The following is a 15,060-nucleotide window of genomic DNA, read 5'->3' as shown; positions in this document are numbered from 1 at the left end:
AAATTCCATATACCACTTTAAATTCTAATTTTGCATGCAATAAAAGCTCCCGGTAGCAAATGGAAGTATTAACCACATTTTAGAAAGAATGCCGTCTGAGGCCGCTGATCACTTCTCAGCTGGCAGTGTCTCTGTCCCACAGAGGTAGAACGTAAGCCCTGACACCTGACAGATAAGCCTCCAGGATTTTGAATATCTCATCCGAGGCGACTGTGAGCCTCCCGTTTCCCTCGTGCAAAAGATGGAGGTGGATACCCAGCCATTTTGTGTAAAAAGGGATCCTAAGGGAAAAGCTTTATTAAATGATATAGGAGGAAAATAATTAAATAGATCCTCTCCTGAGACTGTGGGAGAGTGCTATGATTTCACAGCTCAGATGCGGTGGGCTTTGGTCCCCTTCTGCCCAAATATGAATTGTGCCTGTATCACAAACGCTTGAAGTCCCATTCTCATGCTTACCAAATCCTAAAATGATGTTTTAAATCGTTTTGGGATCCACCAAGTATTTAAATAAGCAGGGATGTCAGGGTGTGTAATGATAGGATGGAAAATGTCAGGGATGGGTGTGAGCAACATACTGAAAGCAAATTACCTCTCTTCTTCAGTCTGTTACCAGTAGTGGAAAAATGTAAATAGTGTGTCCATGGACTGGGATTTTCAGGGGTTGCAGAAACCTAATGCCTTGCACTGCAAATTAGAGAGTTAAGGGGCGAGGGGAGCTAATACACGTGTCTAAGGCAAACAAACAAGTAAAGCCCCTTTTTTATAACCAGCGCTGCATCCTGCTTGCCTCTCCTGATCAGTCTGTAGAGCCAATTGGCATCAGATCATTCAGGCTGATGGACTTGGAAAGGGGTAGGGCTGTTGAACTGCGTCTGTGATGGACAGCAGGCATCCCTGCCCTACATCCACAGGCTGTCTCCCCTTTCGCTGTTCTCTGCCCAAAAGCTGTAGTTGATGGGTATCGCTTGGCCCAGGTCCCCCCAGCCCGTGCTAGACCAGAGGGCTGATAGAAATCACTGTGCTGAAGTGCTGTATCAGAGAGGGGACGCTTGGCAGCAGACTCGTGGAGGCCGGGCATCTGCTCTTCCTCACAATTCATCTCGTTCTTCCTCGCTGCAAATGCAGGCGCTCCTTTGGCTGTTCATGAAAGGCCGGCAACCCAGGGTCCAGACGGCGTTGAACACTGTGTCTGCGACGGATTCACAAGCTGCGGAGAAGGAAAAGATCAGGCAGGTAAGTAACAAGTGGAAGCACCCTAGCCCGAGTCCTGCACTGAGTTGTGTGGTATTTGCAGTTGGAAGCGTGGGCTGTCTTTTTCTCTCTGGGTATTGCATTTTTATAAATCCAGAGGTTACCTTCTGCTGAACTGGGGGCTCTTTTCTCCCTAGGGTGGCACTAATCTGGCACTAACTTCTCTCTCCCCTAACCTCCCTCCTTTCTTGCCTCTCAGGCTTTTCTGGTTGATGGATAATTTGGGACACTGCAAATAGCACTGTTTACCAAGCAGATTTCCCAGAAGACCTCCACAGCACTGTCTTTCCTGGCTCCCTCTCCCCACAGCTGCCTACAGCCACTACTAACCAACCTTTTCTGATTTTTGGGAGTTACAATGCCAGCTGCCCGCCAGCATGAAAAATCCTACTGTGGTTGCAGCAGCGGAGCTCTTGATACCATCTGTCTGACTCCTAGTCCCTCCTCTTCCCAAAAAACAAGCCTGAAACTGCTTGTCAATAAATAAATAGGTTAATACCAGGTCTTTTAGGGTTTACTTACTGGTACTAACACTGATTGTTTGTACGTGCAATAGATTTGGGAAGGCCCTGCCTTTGGGACTGTCTCTTCCTGTCTCAGTCTCTCTGACCACCTCGTTCTGCTCCTGCTGCTTTAGAAGTCTGCTCGGCTGCAGGCATTGGAGAGGCTGTAGGGAGTCACTGGGAAAATCGAGGCTTCAGTTAACTGGCGCTGCTGCAGCTGGCATGTTTGTGCCCACGTGAAAGGAGTGCAGCTGCTCTTCCCCTGCCTGTTTTCTCTGAACTCCCGATGACTCAGTGGAAAGGATCCTAGATGAGAGCTGGGATGGCAGTGGAGGAGGAGGACTGCGTGACAGGAGCTGCTCAGAGCAGCCCTGAGGACAGGGAGCCGCAGGTATAGAGCACAAGGCAAGAGGAGGCAGAGCAAGGGGAGTAGAGGATGGCTCAGAGGTTCGTTCGTGTTAGCAACACTTGTGCCTCCTGCAGCAACCAAGTCAGAGATGCTGAGGAATCTGGTCCTACTTGACTATAGGCAGAGGTGGCTTGGTTTAGCCAAGGAGCGTGGGCTCTGCTCCACCTTAACTCCCTAGGATCTGTCTGTTGGCTTCACTGCTGCAGGCAGAAAAGGAAGAGGAGTGATCTGAAAAATTGGCTGGGGAAAATCTCAAGAGATAGGAAGAGGTTGGCTGCACGAGGACCTGTAGATAAAAGTGACCATGAAAGATTGGCTGTACTTGGCCTGGAGCACTTATATCTCAGTCCACGTCTTTGTTTTCTCTTGCTGGCCTGGACACTCTTTCCAAAGATTTATCTGAGATGAGGTAGAAAGCCATCTGCACTAGTACCGTTGTTATGCAGACTTGCCCGTGTGTCCTAATGAGGCTGCACCTTTGGAAAACAAATGCATACTTAATTGTACCTTACAACAGGCCATCAGCAGCGGGGATGAACCCAGAGGGGCTGGCTGCAGTTAGCTGCACCACCAGAGTTTTATTCACCTTTGGGAATGGGCTGTTCTCGAGGGCTCTGCCAGGATTTCAGACCAGATCTCCTGTAAATATCTTTAACTGTTTCAGTGACCTGCCGCTGGTAGGTCTTATCTCAGCCTGTCCTGCATTACTGCCACACAGCCCCTCTGCAAGAGATGGATACCTGCCTTACAGAGGGTGGGGATGCTCTGAAACAGCCTCAGGAGGAGCAGCCCGGGGGAGGCTTTCCTGCCATGGCTGAGCTCTGGTAGTGGCGGGGTAGATGTTTCCCCCTCCTCACACAGTGCAGAGGTGCTTGATGTCGACGCAGAGGATCGAGAGGCAGGCTTGGGCTATCACATGCGTAACCTTCACAGAGGTTACCAAATGCAGTCGTTACTAAAAAGCTCTTCTCAAACTTGTAGACTGATGCTTTTAAAGTGAGGCGGAACCAGGGTGACTCTTGAGCCGCTGACAGTTACAAGAGCTTCGTTAGCCAGAGGGCTTCTGAGCAATCCAGATCTTCCCTGCAATGGCTGAGCCACCACCCACACTGTGGTGTGTCCCTGCTGCCATTGTCATCTCTTACCTGTGAACCACATCCCAGAGACCCCCTGTTCTTGGCTCTCCCAGTTTGTTGGCCCTTGGCCACGTACAGGTTTCAGGGTGTGGCTTACTGGCTCTGGAAGGTTTTCTGATCTCCCGTGAAGGTGTTTGGACTCTCAGGGAGAGCATCCAAGGGTTGAAGAAATTGCTTCTAGGGGGATTTTGTTGTTTTTTGGTGTTTTGTTTTTTTTTTTTTGTCTTCTTTCCACATATGTTTTGTAATATTTTCCAAATGTAAATAATTTTAGGTGTCCAGTCTTGGGACAGAAGTGTGTGCATGTGTAGATCTCAGAGCCATGTGTTCGCACTCAGCTCTGACCCATCTGTGACAGGCACAGGACAGATGTGCTGCTTCCTACTGCAGATTTTTGTTTGTTTTGGCAAGAAAAGGGCTCCCTGCCCACACTGTTCCCTCCCTGCCATCGCTTGTTCCCTCCGCAGGGGATGCGAGCCGGGAAGCCTACCTTCCACCTTGGAGACGAACCCAAGGCTGCGCTTGAGGTCGGAGCAGATGGAGTGGAGGCACCAGCGGAACTTGGCATCGCAGCGGTATTTGTTGGCTCCGCAGGTGTCGTAACAAATGTCCAGCTGGTTACAGCACTTGGTCATGGCAGGGATGCCCAAATCTAGCTGGGGAAAGAGAGAAAAGAAGTGTCCCTTGGCTGCTTCCTGGCCTCAGATTCCAACAGCTGAAACTGGGTGAGGTTTTGCAGAGCCCAGCTAGCTTCTTTTCCAGAAGTTACCCCGATAGCTGGGGCAGCAGGAGGGAAAACATGCTTCTCCCTCACCATGTGAAGAAAGCGGTGACAGTAATGCAGGTCCAATGCAGGATAGACCACATTCCCTTCTCTCCTGTCTGTCACTTCTGGGGATTTACTTCTGGTAGAGAGGTGGGGAACAACCCCTCCGTGACCATTTGCTAGTTCTCATTTGTCAGAGCTCACCAGAGAGCTTCCTGTCCTTGCTAGCAGTGGCAAAGGTCCCTTTTCTCTTTCCTCATTTTCCCGCAACCTGACAAGTCCTGCTTCTTGGCCTAATAAATCTGCTGTAAGTGTTATTAATGCCTTATTTCTCACAGATACGCTTGCAAGGCAAAGGGCAAATACAGCTCGGTCAGGGGAGTTCTGCTCGCTTGGAGGTAAACAGCAAGCTTAACTAATAACCGTGGGGGTGATGGGGCAGAAGGCCTGTCTCCTGGAGAGACTGGACTCATTAGCTTGGTATAAATTCTTCCTCTTTTTGGCCTTCCTCATGTAATATTTAGGAGATGAGTTTTTTCTTCGTTGCGCTCAGCACTCATGACTGCCTGCATAAGGAGGAGTACCGCAGAAATGCCCACAAGGTTTGCAATGAAATGTAGTTTAAGGAACTAATCTAACATGAAAAATGGGCTGTAAAGGGAGGGTTTTTCAGGGCAGGAATCTGCCTAATTGCTGCAGACTTCATGGGCAGCAGTAATGCGTGAGCTAAATAGTAATTCCTGCTCGTAGAGCCTCCTGGGAGTACTTTTCCTGGTGATTTCAATATGATTTCATTAATTGCCTTTAAAATAACAAGTGGGTGCAGTATTAAAGCCCACAGTTTTATTTCAGTGCTTGGCAGAGGCAAAAGGCATGGAAGGGAACGAAGGGCCGGATGTGGAGAATGCATTCAAGTATTGCTGTTTGCACATTGTGCTATGTCACTGAGCTGCCCAGCATTGAACTTGCTCCCTGTCCTATCACAAGGGCACGGGACTGATCAGGACCTTGATAAAAATGTGTTTCTCCACACTAGTGCTCTGCTTGGCCAGGTACCCCCTTTTTCTTCTTCTAGTGCTAACCTGCTCAGGAAACTTTCTCTTTTGGTACCTACCAAGACAACCAGAGCAACAGGCCAGTCCTTCGTAAATGTAACTCCTGTCTACGTGATTCCTGTTTCGCTGCTACCAGCAGTTGAGATCTTAATGCCCCTGACTGACAGTAAGTTAGGCAGTGCTCAGACTGACACCTTCACCTTGCTTGCCATCGGCAGGCAGTCCCAGGCAGATCGCTTGTCCCCTAACAGCACATACGTGTTATTTCCTCCCTTTTCCGGAGCTCTGGCTTCAGCTGTGAAGAGAAGCCATCACGCAGTCGATGCATAGCACAGCTAAGCCTTTTCCCTCCCCAGTATTATTAGCTGGTTACTACGATTAGAGAATTGCGTCATTTGGGAACGGTGGGTATGGCAGTACATACACTTTCGGGTACCTTGAGCCCCAGAAAATAGGAGCTACAGCCGTTGGGTTCTTGGGGTTTGTAGTGAGGTCGCGGCATTGGAGCCTTCCCTGAGAAAGAAAGGAAAAACGTTAGGAAAGCCGATCTTCCCAAGAGTAGCACCAAAAAGCAAGGAGTGTCAGGCAGCTCCCCTCCGGTCTGCATCCCCAAACACTTCATGCTCCTCCAGAAGATGCAGGGAGTGAAGGATAGGTAGTAGAGCTGGCTGAGACACTGGCCCTGCTCTCAGATCAGTTCTGTCGAGGTTCTAGAGCCTGACTTAGCTCATACGTCCTCTGGCATGGCCACTGGAGCACTGTGTTGTGTGTGAACTGGGTCCCCAGCACTTTTCAAATGTTTAAACTGGTCTGAATCCAGTCCCTAGGTCTGGGACTCTCCCCAGCTCTTACAAATGAGCAAGTCCCTCTTTGCAGCGTGGGGTTTTGCAGTTGAGCAGCCGTCCGTGCTAGAGCTAGTGCCTCAGACCTCCCAAATCTCCTAGGAGCTTTTTCACGTGCTTCCCGAGAGCTCTGCACACCTGGGATCACCCAGATGTGTTTTTAACTCCTCCAAGAAACTACTAGCTAAACTACTAGCTTAGCGAGGGGATTTCTTTCCATCCTCAGTTCACTCTCAGAGCGTCAGTGAGCTCTGGATCTCTGCAAAATTGTGCTAGACCTTGCATGTCTGATCTTGCTCTGAGTGGGAGTTTGTCTTGGTCCATTTTCTGCATGTGGTAATGCACTGACACGTTTTGCAAATAGTTGCTGTCCCTTTATCTCTGCCTTCCCTTATTATGCGTCTTAATATGCCTAGAGGAGCAAGGATTTCCTTTGTGAATAATTATTTACCTAATGTAGAAAGACAGTCAGCTAACAGAAGCTTCAGCAGCAATTTAATCTGTTTTACTTTGCTTTGAAGGTGTGCAACTGCCTGTCTGCCTGCCAGTGCTCTGGGTGTGAGGGGTGGGCACCCAGGGGTGGAAACTGTCCACGTGGAAAGGAGATCTGTCTATTCCCCGCCCTGTCTCATCCTCTTTCTCTCATCCCTACCTCAACCCCCATCTCCATCTAACCTAACACCTCCTGTTTGGATAGGGCAAGTAGCCAGGCTGCTTCTGTGCCTTGACCCTGCTGTGCAAGGAGTTTGTTTAAAGGTGGGAGAGGATTGTCCCCTGGAGAAGTCGTGGAGACCTCCCTTCATAGAGTTGGGTTTCTCTGTGTTGTCCCTTGATGTGTGTTCAGTGCTTGGTCTGTTTCTGTCCCAGCCGGGTTTATAAAAGGGAGATCTCAAATGCAGAGTGAGGTGTTAAAACAAGACATTTGAACCCTGCTCTGGGAAGACTTTGTAAGCTGTGCGAAACCTCCAACGAAAACGCCTGTGGGTTGAGCCTTCTGTAAGTCCATCACCTTTAGGGTTAAGTTTCTGCTTCCCTGAGCACCACTAGAGAATTTATATAGACATAAAATAGATCTAATTTAGCCCTTCAGGCAGGGTTGGGTTCTTTTAAACTCGATTCCCACTGTTATCTTCATGTCAGCACTGATAATCATTTAAGACGCTTTTCCCCTTTTTTTCTGTTAAGATACCTAAAGTACAGTGGTGAATATAGCCACAAATCTGCTGTGTTCTTGAGAAGACCTCACAGCCAAACGCCTCAAAAGGTCTTACATAGGAATGTTCCCAGCACCTTCTAAATTAAAAATTGCCAGAGCGGTTTTGTTTAAACAACAGATTTGCTGAAATCCTGTCCAGCTGTGAGACGCCAATAGCCAATTTTCTCCAATCCTACAGAAATGCAGTGCGCACCAAGGATTTAGCTGTCTGCAAGCCAAGATAAAGCTCTCCAGCTGACATTACCACCAGATGATGGCATTTGTGTGGGAAGGTATTTCGCAGTACAGCAGTTACTACTGTGTTTCTACCTTTTTGGCCCCTTTTGAATAGGTCAGATCTGCTTCATGCTCCAGATGTAATTTGCTAGTGCAGAAAGCGTTGTCATTTTGAGCAGGCAGAGCTGAGTTAACAGTAGACAAAGAGCACAAATCAGTTGGTTGCAGCACACCATCTTCGCACCAAAACATGACTTAAGTCCGTTGAGGTATGCTGATGCAAGGTAATTTCTGAGTTCATGACACATTGCATGTTTACACTATTTTGGTGGTTATGCTATAGAGAGGAAGAATTATGTCTATGTATGGGCTGAATCTATAACCCAAGGCTCCCAAGCAATATAATGAGAGGAGGGCTGCACCCAAGTCTCGGCGCAATTCACAGCCTAGCTGCTCTTTTGGAAGGGGGTGAGAATTGGGACTCAGAATTCAAATGTTCCTGAACTGAGGTAGGAGGCAGGGGAAAGTTCAAAATCCAAGGTGGATTTTGCAGGATGGGGTCAAATTTTAATGACTTGTTTGTAATACTGACGGTAAGTTATGTGCCTGCAGCACATTGTCAATTAATGGGATAAGGTGGCAAGTCAGAGTAGGAGTGAGACTGTCTGGGGATATGGAGATAATTGAGTTTCCAGAGAAAACCCTCCATTAAGCTGAAGTTACAACTATTATAACGTCTTAGAAAGTTGTTCTGAGAAAAAAAAAATCTCACACGAGAATTGTGGTGATCAACAAACATTGAACTGCCTTCGAGATACGCTCTTGTAGGAAACCTGCCCCCCTCCTCTCTGAAAAACAAAGCTTAATCATTTGTAAAGTGCACCTTTGTGAACTCTTTCTCAGCTAGATAAAGTCCAAGACACACCACAGTTAACCTCTCTCCCACATCTTGATTTCTAGCTAACAGGAAAACAATAGCAAAGCAGAAATAATAGGTGTTCCCGACTCTACATGAGCATCGACTCGGTGTTCTTGTTATCATTTATTGCTTGCCCATCCTTATAGGCACGTCTGTGATGGGGCTTTGCTAAGCTGTGTTTCACCAGGGGCCTGTTGCGGTCTGCCTGCTTGCTGCAGGGCATCGCTGGGGAGAGAGACCAGAAGACAGCTGCAAGCACAGCGGGCCCTGCCCAGCAGCACGCTGAAAGGCAGTGCTGATGTATGGAAGCGCAGCATTGCTGAGGAAGCCTGTTCTTTGGAAGAAGATATACTTCAGGCTACTGCCTTGTTGGCATGGCCTTAGAGGAGAACTGAAGTTGAGTTTCTAATGGGAAGCGAGTTTCCCTGGTGCATTTTAATATCTCCAGGCTGTTGTAGCTATGCCAAGAGACTGGGAAGCAGCCGGCTGGCTAGAACAGCTGCTGGCGATGCAGGAGGTCTCAGACACTGCGGTACTGGTACACTGGTGGGGGGAAGCGAATGTATTGCTGGGTCAATAGATGGTCTTGGGACTCCATTGTTATTTCTCTGCCCCAGGCAAGCAGGCTTTGGGCAGACGTTGTCCATACTTCCCACAGCCTTTTAGCACTGTGTTGGAGAGACTGACTTTTAAGGCTCTATTCCCACAGCCTGGATGCGCCTCCTCATCTTAAGCCCCTCACGACCAAATGCTGGGCAAAACATTGAAGTCCTGCCTGGCCAGACAGCTGAAAGAAGCTATCAAGGGATGTACTCCCAGTTCAGGCTGTTCCCTGCCTTGAGATGCCCAGAGAGATTTTGTAAGGAGGAGGAGGTATTTGCCAGCAAACGCTAGTGTAACCCTAATGTCCTGATTTAAGGGAGTAATCCATCAAGTTGTTTGTTTTCAGACCTCACTAGCTGCTGAAAACTCAGGAGGAGAGTCTTACAGCCAGAACAGCCAAGTGCTTCGTGCTCAGCTGAAGGTGGATGTGGCAATCACAGGTGAGCCCTGACCTTTGTTGTGGCAAAATAAGCTATTATCAGTGTCTCTTGGCTGAAATGAAAGAAAGTAGAAGGCATAATTTTTGCTTCATGCCTGGGGAAAAAGCAATCAGGCCCTGATTCAGCAGCAAGATGGTAAAGATGGTTTGTGTTCATTCTTCTGGGCACAGACACCTGGTCTCACTGGTTTAGGATTGTCCCTGCATCCCCTCCACTTGCAGTTTGCAATGTCTGTGCTAGAGACCAGCACAGGCAGATGGTCCAGCAAGACCCTTGGAGGCACGCGGGCAGTGTTTCAATAGTTTCCTCCTTCAGCTGGTGATTAATGAGTTGTTCAGCAGAGGACGAGAACAGGGCTAACAACGTGCTTGTTTGTTTTCCTTTCTAGGTAAAGCATTTCTCCAGTAAGACGCGGGATGCTCTCAGGGAGCAGGCAGGCATTTGCGCTGCTCCGTGGAGATGCTCTTCCCCCTGCCCAGAGTGCAGGGCCAGGGCAGCGGGGACAGGGGCAGGGAGAGCCTGAGCCTCAGGACGTGCTCAAGACCGACGACTTCTCCAGGACTTGGTGAGTCCTGAGACTCCCTGAAACGAGCTCTGAATATCAGCCTTCCCAAACCTTGCCTCAGGCACACTGCAGTACCAGCCACGTTATGCCTGCTACCAGGGTTTTCAGTCCCTACATTAAGAAGGGCAAGTCCCTTTCTGCTCTGAATTTGGAGCATGGTGTAGACCTAAAGGGAGGTTGTCACATACGGCGTGGGGCTGCCGCAGCGTGGGCCTGGGGACAGGCTGCCTGATGGGCAAATGGCCTCATCCTGTGTGCTGGGGCGATGCCGTGGCATGCACGGGGGTCTCCTCCTCGAGACACGGCACCCCTGGGGTGCCAGCAGTGGGCCCCACAAAGCACCCGTGGCTACAGAGAGGCAGCCCTGGCCGGGGAGTGCCGTGGGGCCCCGGGCTGAGGGAGTAAAGCTGCAGGGCTGAGGGACCAGGGCCACTGTGGGGCTGAGGGGATGGGCTGAGGCGCCTGGCTCCCTGCAGGTCCCTGGGGCTGAGGTACCTGGCTTGCCGCTCCCTGTTTGCTGTTAGCGTGGGGCCTGGGGAGCAGAGCTGGCTGGAGCGGGAGGACAGGTATATACGCATTATTTAAAAACAAAACAAAAAAAACCCAACAACTTTAAGGTGGATTTTAAACTCTCCTTGTGGCCCCACTTTGGCTAAGGGTGGCCCATCTGCCCTCTCGCCTTGACAGGGAGCTCGGGTCCCAGCCCTGCAGCATCTGTTTCTCCCGGCACCCTCGCTGCCGGCCTGGGAGAGGCGGGAGGTGCTTCCCTCCGGCTGCATCTCTTGGGGAGCATTACAGACCACCCTGCGCAGGCTGGAGAGGCGCAGCGTGCAGCCCATGTTCTGGCAGAAATGGGATGCATACAGACCGAAACTGAGTCGGTGGAATCTCTCCAAAGCATGGGATCTGTGTCTGTGAAAACCAATGCTCGGGGAAGGAGAGGGGTTTGAAATCGCCTCTGTCTCACAAGCATCCTGCCCAGGCGGTCACTAGGGGCATGGGATGAAGCTGGGGGGAAAAGGGCTGACGGGCAGTTGTGGACGGGCAGGCTGAGGTGACAGAGGACAGTTATTGCTGCGGGGACGGTTGTAGGAGGCTGGGGAGAGGACACAGTCTGTAGGAAACCTCCTTGCTGTTCCCAAACAGGTTGTTTCGGCAGGTGCCCTGCTGATGGCTGGTGCTGCCAGTGCCTCCGCCTGCCCAGCGCCCCACAGACCTGCACCGTAGGGGCCTGCCCCCCTGCACCTCTGCGCGCCCAGTCCCCCGCCCTGCCTGCGCTCCTCCTGCCCTGCTCTCCCCGAGATGTCACCCCCTTCGTCCTGCCAGGACAAACCCAACTCTTCCTTTTGGGTAAACCGCTCTAAAGTCCAAGGCAAGCGGCAGCTGCCTCATTCCTCCTTGAGTACTAAAGGTTCCTCCATGGTGACAGCAGGTCTCGTTTGCCTTCCTGTTACCTCCCCTCCTCCAGCCCACGTTATTAGCCAACTCGCAACTGCTGAATAACAACACTCCGAAGGTTGCTGAGATTAGGGCCGCTGGCAATACTAACCACCCCTTCTGAGTCAGGTCTGCAGGGCTGCTCGTCCTCCCCTCCGGGGCCTCGCTGCCTACCCTGGTCCTTCTCGCCAGGGGTCCAGGCAGCTGGGCAGCCTGGTTGCCTATACGCCCTTCCTGTAAAACCTCTGTCCTCTCCTCTTGTCCCTCCCTTGCACACAGCACAGGGGCTTCAAGATCAGGCTGTTCTTGGTGTGAGGGAAAGATGAAGGTTCAGTGTCCCTGTGCTGGCACTAGCAGAGAAGTTGTGACTCTCTGCAGTGACTTTTCTGTGCCGAGCATAGCAGGGGTCAGGTCACGGATAGGAGCTGGCTGTGGTCTCAGGGAAGGAGAGCGCTGTGAGTTTCCGCATGAGAGGGAAAGAGGGGAAAGGGCAAGGAGAGAGGAGCCAGCAGGAGTGAGGTTCACTTACCGTATCGACATCTGTACTGACAAACGCCATTTTTTCCCCCAAGCAGTTCCAAGAAGGAGTCGAAGTAGCTGTTAACTGTTTCGAAGCTGTCCCGGAGGGCCTCGATGCCCCATTCTGAATAGGATGAGACTGCTTGGGGAGCTTGGTGGACGGTGTTCTCCTGTGTTGTTTCCTCGGTGCATTGCCCTAAGCCCAGGGTCAGGCACAGAACCGCTGCCTCGAAAAGCAGCCGCATGCTGCAGTCCAGATCCAGGCCCCGGAGCCCTTGTCCAGGCAGATGTGCAGGCAGGGAGGAGTGGGAGCGAGCTGTTGTGCGTAGGACGCAGGTAAGCACCCCTCTCCCCTGGACTTTAAACGCTGCCGAGGGAGCCGGCATGAGGTCACCACAATCAGAGTGCAAAGTGCACCATGGAGATTCGGACCAAGTTCGTCTCGCAGAGGAACGCCGGGGTTTGAGTTTGCACAATCCCGCTGGAACAGGCTCAGCCCCTGCGGCACCAGGGCTTCAGCTTCCCCAAAAGGGACCGCTCCCTGGGGTGCTGAGCGGGATCTGTCTGCCCAGGTTGTGCCGCACACGGGAGACCCTCCGCCTGCCCCACCGAGGCACTGCGTGGGCTGCCCCCCTCTCTCCCCAACCTGTTGGGAGATGAAGAGTATCTCTTTGTCCAAAATTTCTGCTGCTCAGGCAATGGGAGTAATAGATCAGCAGCAGACTGAGGAGCACCCCTCGCCTTTTTCCTAGGCCCTCCTGGGCACATACTGGGGTGGGACGAGACACCCACCCAGCCTAGCTGCTGTGGGGGATTGCTCCTGGCAAAACCCGTGGGACCGCAGGGCTGACGCGCTTGTCGTGTGAAGGGGTTTTCCGTGCCTGCACGCCCAGAACAGGCTGCCTTGCAGGAGCACGGCCAGGACAGAAAAGGGTGGCAGAGAGCCCATGTCCTGCTCTGCTATGGCTAGAGGAGCACCCTCTGGGCCTCGTAGGGGTTGATCCAGCAGCTAGGAGTAGTTCGGGTGTAGAACCGCTGCATTCGGGGCAATCCCTTGGTATGTCCCCTCCCGTTATAGGATCAATGACGTAGATGAGTGTTTGCCGAATTAAGCACGTAGCATGGGTGGCCCGGAGCGAGGAAGGGCTGGCACCAAAACCCAAGTCAGGTAACGGGCTTGTGGGGGAGCTGCAGGTCCTGGCTCCGCGGTGGGACTGGCCTGCCAGGACCCGGGGGCCTGCACAGCTGGTGGAGGTTTCAAAGAAGTTACTCATTAAAAGAAAACAACCAAATGAACACCAACAGCAAAAGACAACTCAAACGACTGATAAAGAGTAGGGAAGGGAAACAGCATGGGAAGGCTCTCGGAAAGCTTTTCGGATGTGTCCCAGCACAGCACTGCCTCTCAGAACAGCCGCTCTACAGCTGATCGGCTGATCTCTGTGGATTCCAACTTCACCAGTCATTTCTGTCTGAGTGGCCAGGCCGTCGAGTGGAGACTCCAGAGGGCAAGGGGAAGCTGGGCAGTGCGTCTTTCAAATATATGGCAAACATAAGTGCAAATTCTGGCATTGTCTTGTTTTGCAGGAGAGACAGCCCCGCTGCATTGTTACTTCTGAAGCGCCAGAGCCCTGCGGCACCTGTCTGCCTGCGTCTTTCTGCATACGGCCGTGCGTTACGTGCTCCAGACGTGGGACAAGGAGGAGGGACTGCAGCCAAGTCTTGGTTTCACAGACAGGTAAGTCAGAGAGGAAGTGGGGAAGAGGAGCAAACAAGCTGGTAAGTCCCTTTCCTGTGAAAAGCTGTGGAGCCGGAGCCAGCTGCTGCCTTCTTGTGGCATCTGTTCTGGTGCCCGCCGCTGACTGCATTCATGCTCAGAGCCCCTCAGAAGGGGGTGTGAGGGTTCCTCAAGTCAGCAGCCGGAGGTGATTCGGTTGTACAGCCACAGCCGATACCTGCGTGGTGCCTCCCTCAACGCTGTTACATAGCGGAGCTGCGCACCGCTGTCCCAGCCCGTGGGAGGAAGCTTGGCTGGGTTACTGGATGAGGGGACACAAAAGGTGTGCAGGAGGTCCCAAGGCAACTTCAAACCAGCTTTGTCTTTTGGGAGGTGAACTCAGGGAGAGAGGCAGAGAGCATCGGGAAGGGAGGTTGGCAGTGCCCAAGGAGGGGGAGCACTGTAATGGCTGGTGAGAAATTAGGGTGACGTTTTGGGTTGAGCTAGAGGTGCCAGGTTGCTACTAGATGGTCCGTTCCCCCAAGCCTGGGAACCAGCAAGTCCCTGCCTCTAGGCAGCCTTTCTTGAACAGGGTGTCAGCACTGGCACAAAGCAGTGGGGACGCTCGTGAAGTGAGGACTCCCCTGCAGGAGCATTTTGCAAGGCAGGACTGGAGCGCTCGGGCCTGTCCTGCTGTTCAGACCGTGCTGGGGACTGCTCTGTCAGTCATGGGTGGAAATGGGCTGCTGTCCCTGGAATTCGTTGTCAAGGAGCCCCAGTGAAGGGAAAACCGGGTTCAACAGTCCCACGCCGTGTCTTGCACTGAATGGAGCCGTTCGTGGCTCTGTTGGCTGAATCACTGCCCTGCATGACACGCTGGTTTGCAGTCCTAGTGCTCCCCGCCCTTAGAAACAGCCTGGCAGAAGTTAATGTAAAAAAGAGCAAAACAGCTATTCAGAAATAGCTTGGAAACATTGTGTAGAGCCCCTGGGTGGCTGTGCTTGGTGCCGTGCTTTTATGTGGAGCCTTTTAAGGGTTGCTCTGGAGGCAATTCCAGAACACGGCTTTCTTCACCATCCCTTAGTCCCTGGTGGCTGATCCATGTGCTGCTGAATGCGAACAGAGAGGGAAAAAATGCCGGCAGGACTGCAGAGGATGCAAAACACAGTGACTGTTGCATGAGCTGTCCATGCCGCGCCACGCAGGACACGCAGCCTGGAGGGGGGTGGCTCTGGCCAGGGCGTGGAGCCTGGGCTGTTTGCAAAATCGATTGGAATTAGTTAGGAAAGCTGAACAGGGCCGGAGGGAGCAGCTGGCAAAGTGCAGAGCCTGGGAAAAGAGGAGTCGGAAACTTTCCTGCTAGTTCGTCACTTGTTGTCCTGAAGCAAAAGTTTGTGAATAGAAAAGCAGTCTAGCTGCTTTCCCAAAACGTGGCAGCCCCTTTGCCCTGCCCCGGGGATGAG

The 15,060-nt window shown here is 51.9% G+C and overlaps 1 protein-coding gene and 1 long non-coding RNA gene across 2 annotated transcripts; one reads left to right on the top strand and one right to left on the bottom strand.

Annotated features, from left to right (window-relative positions):
* Positions 1-505: 505 nt before the first annotated feature.
* PLA2G12B (phospholipase A2 group XIIB) lies at positions 506-12,125 on the bottom strand. The gene is made up of 4 exons (XM_075154113.1): positions 11,891-12,125; positions 5,548-5,636; positions 3,793-3,958; positions 506-1,210 (listed from the first exon to the last, which is right to left on the bottom strand). Exons 1-4 carry the CDS (start codon positions 12,123-12,125, stop codon positions 1,092-1,094), a joined length of 609 nt encoding a protein of 202 aa, XP_075010214.1. The 3' UTR covers positions 506-1,091.
* LOC142084056 (uncharacterized) lies at positions 4,005-12,137 on the top strand. Its single transcript, XR_012674231.1, has 4 exons — positions 4,005-4,027; positions 9,266-9,359; positions 9,748-9,924; positions 11,937-12,137. It is a non-coding gene; the product is annotated as an uncharacterized LOC142084056 (long non-coding RNA).
* Positions 12,138-15,060: the final 2,923 nt, after the last annotated feature.

The sequence above is a fragment of the Calonectris borealis genome, chromosome 7 (genome assembly GCF_964195595.1).
Source record: "Calonectris borealis chromosome 7, bCalBor7.hap1.2, whole genome shotgun sequence".
In the NCBI taxonomy this organism is placed as follows: domain Eukaryota; kingdom Metazoa; phylum Chordata; class Aves; order Procellariiformes; family Procellariidae; genus Calonectris; species Calonectris borealis.
The sequence above is the reverse complement of the archived record's forward strand: the minus strand, read 5'-3'. Positions and strand labels throughout refer to the sequence as shown.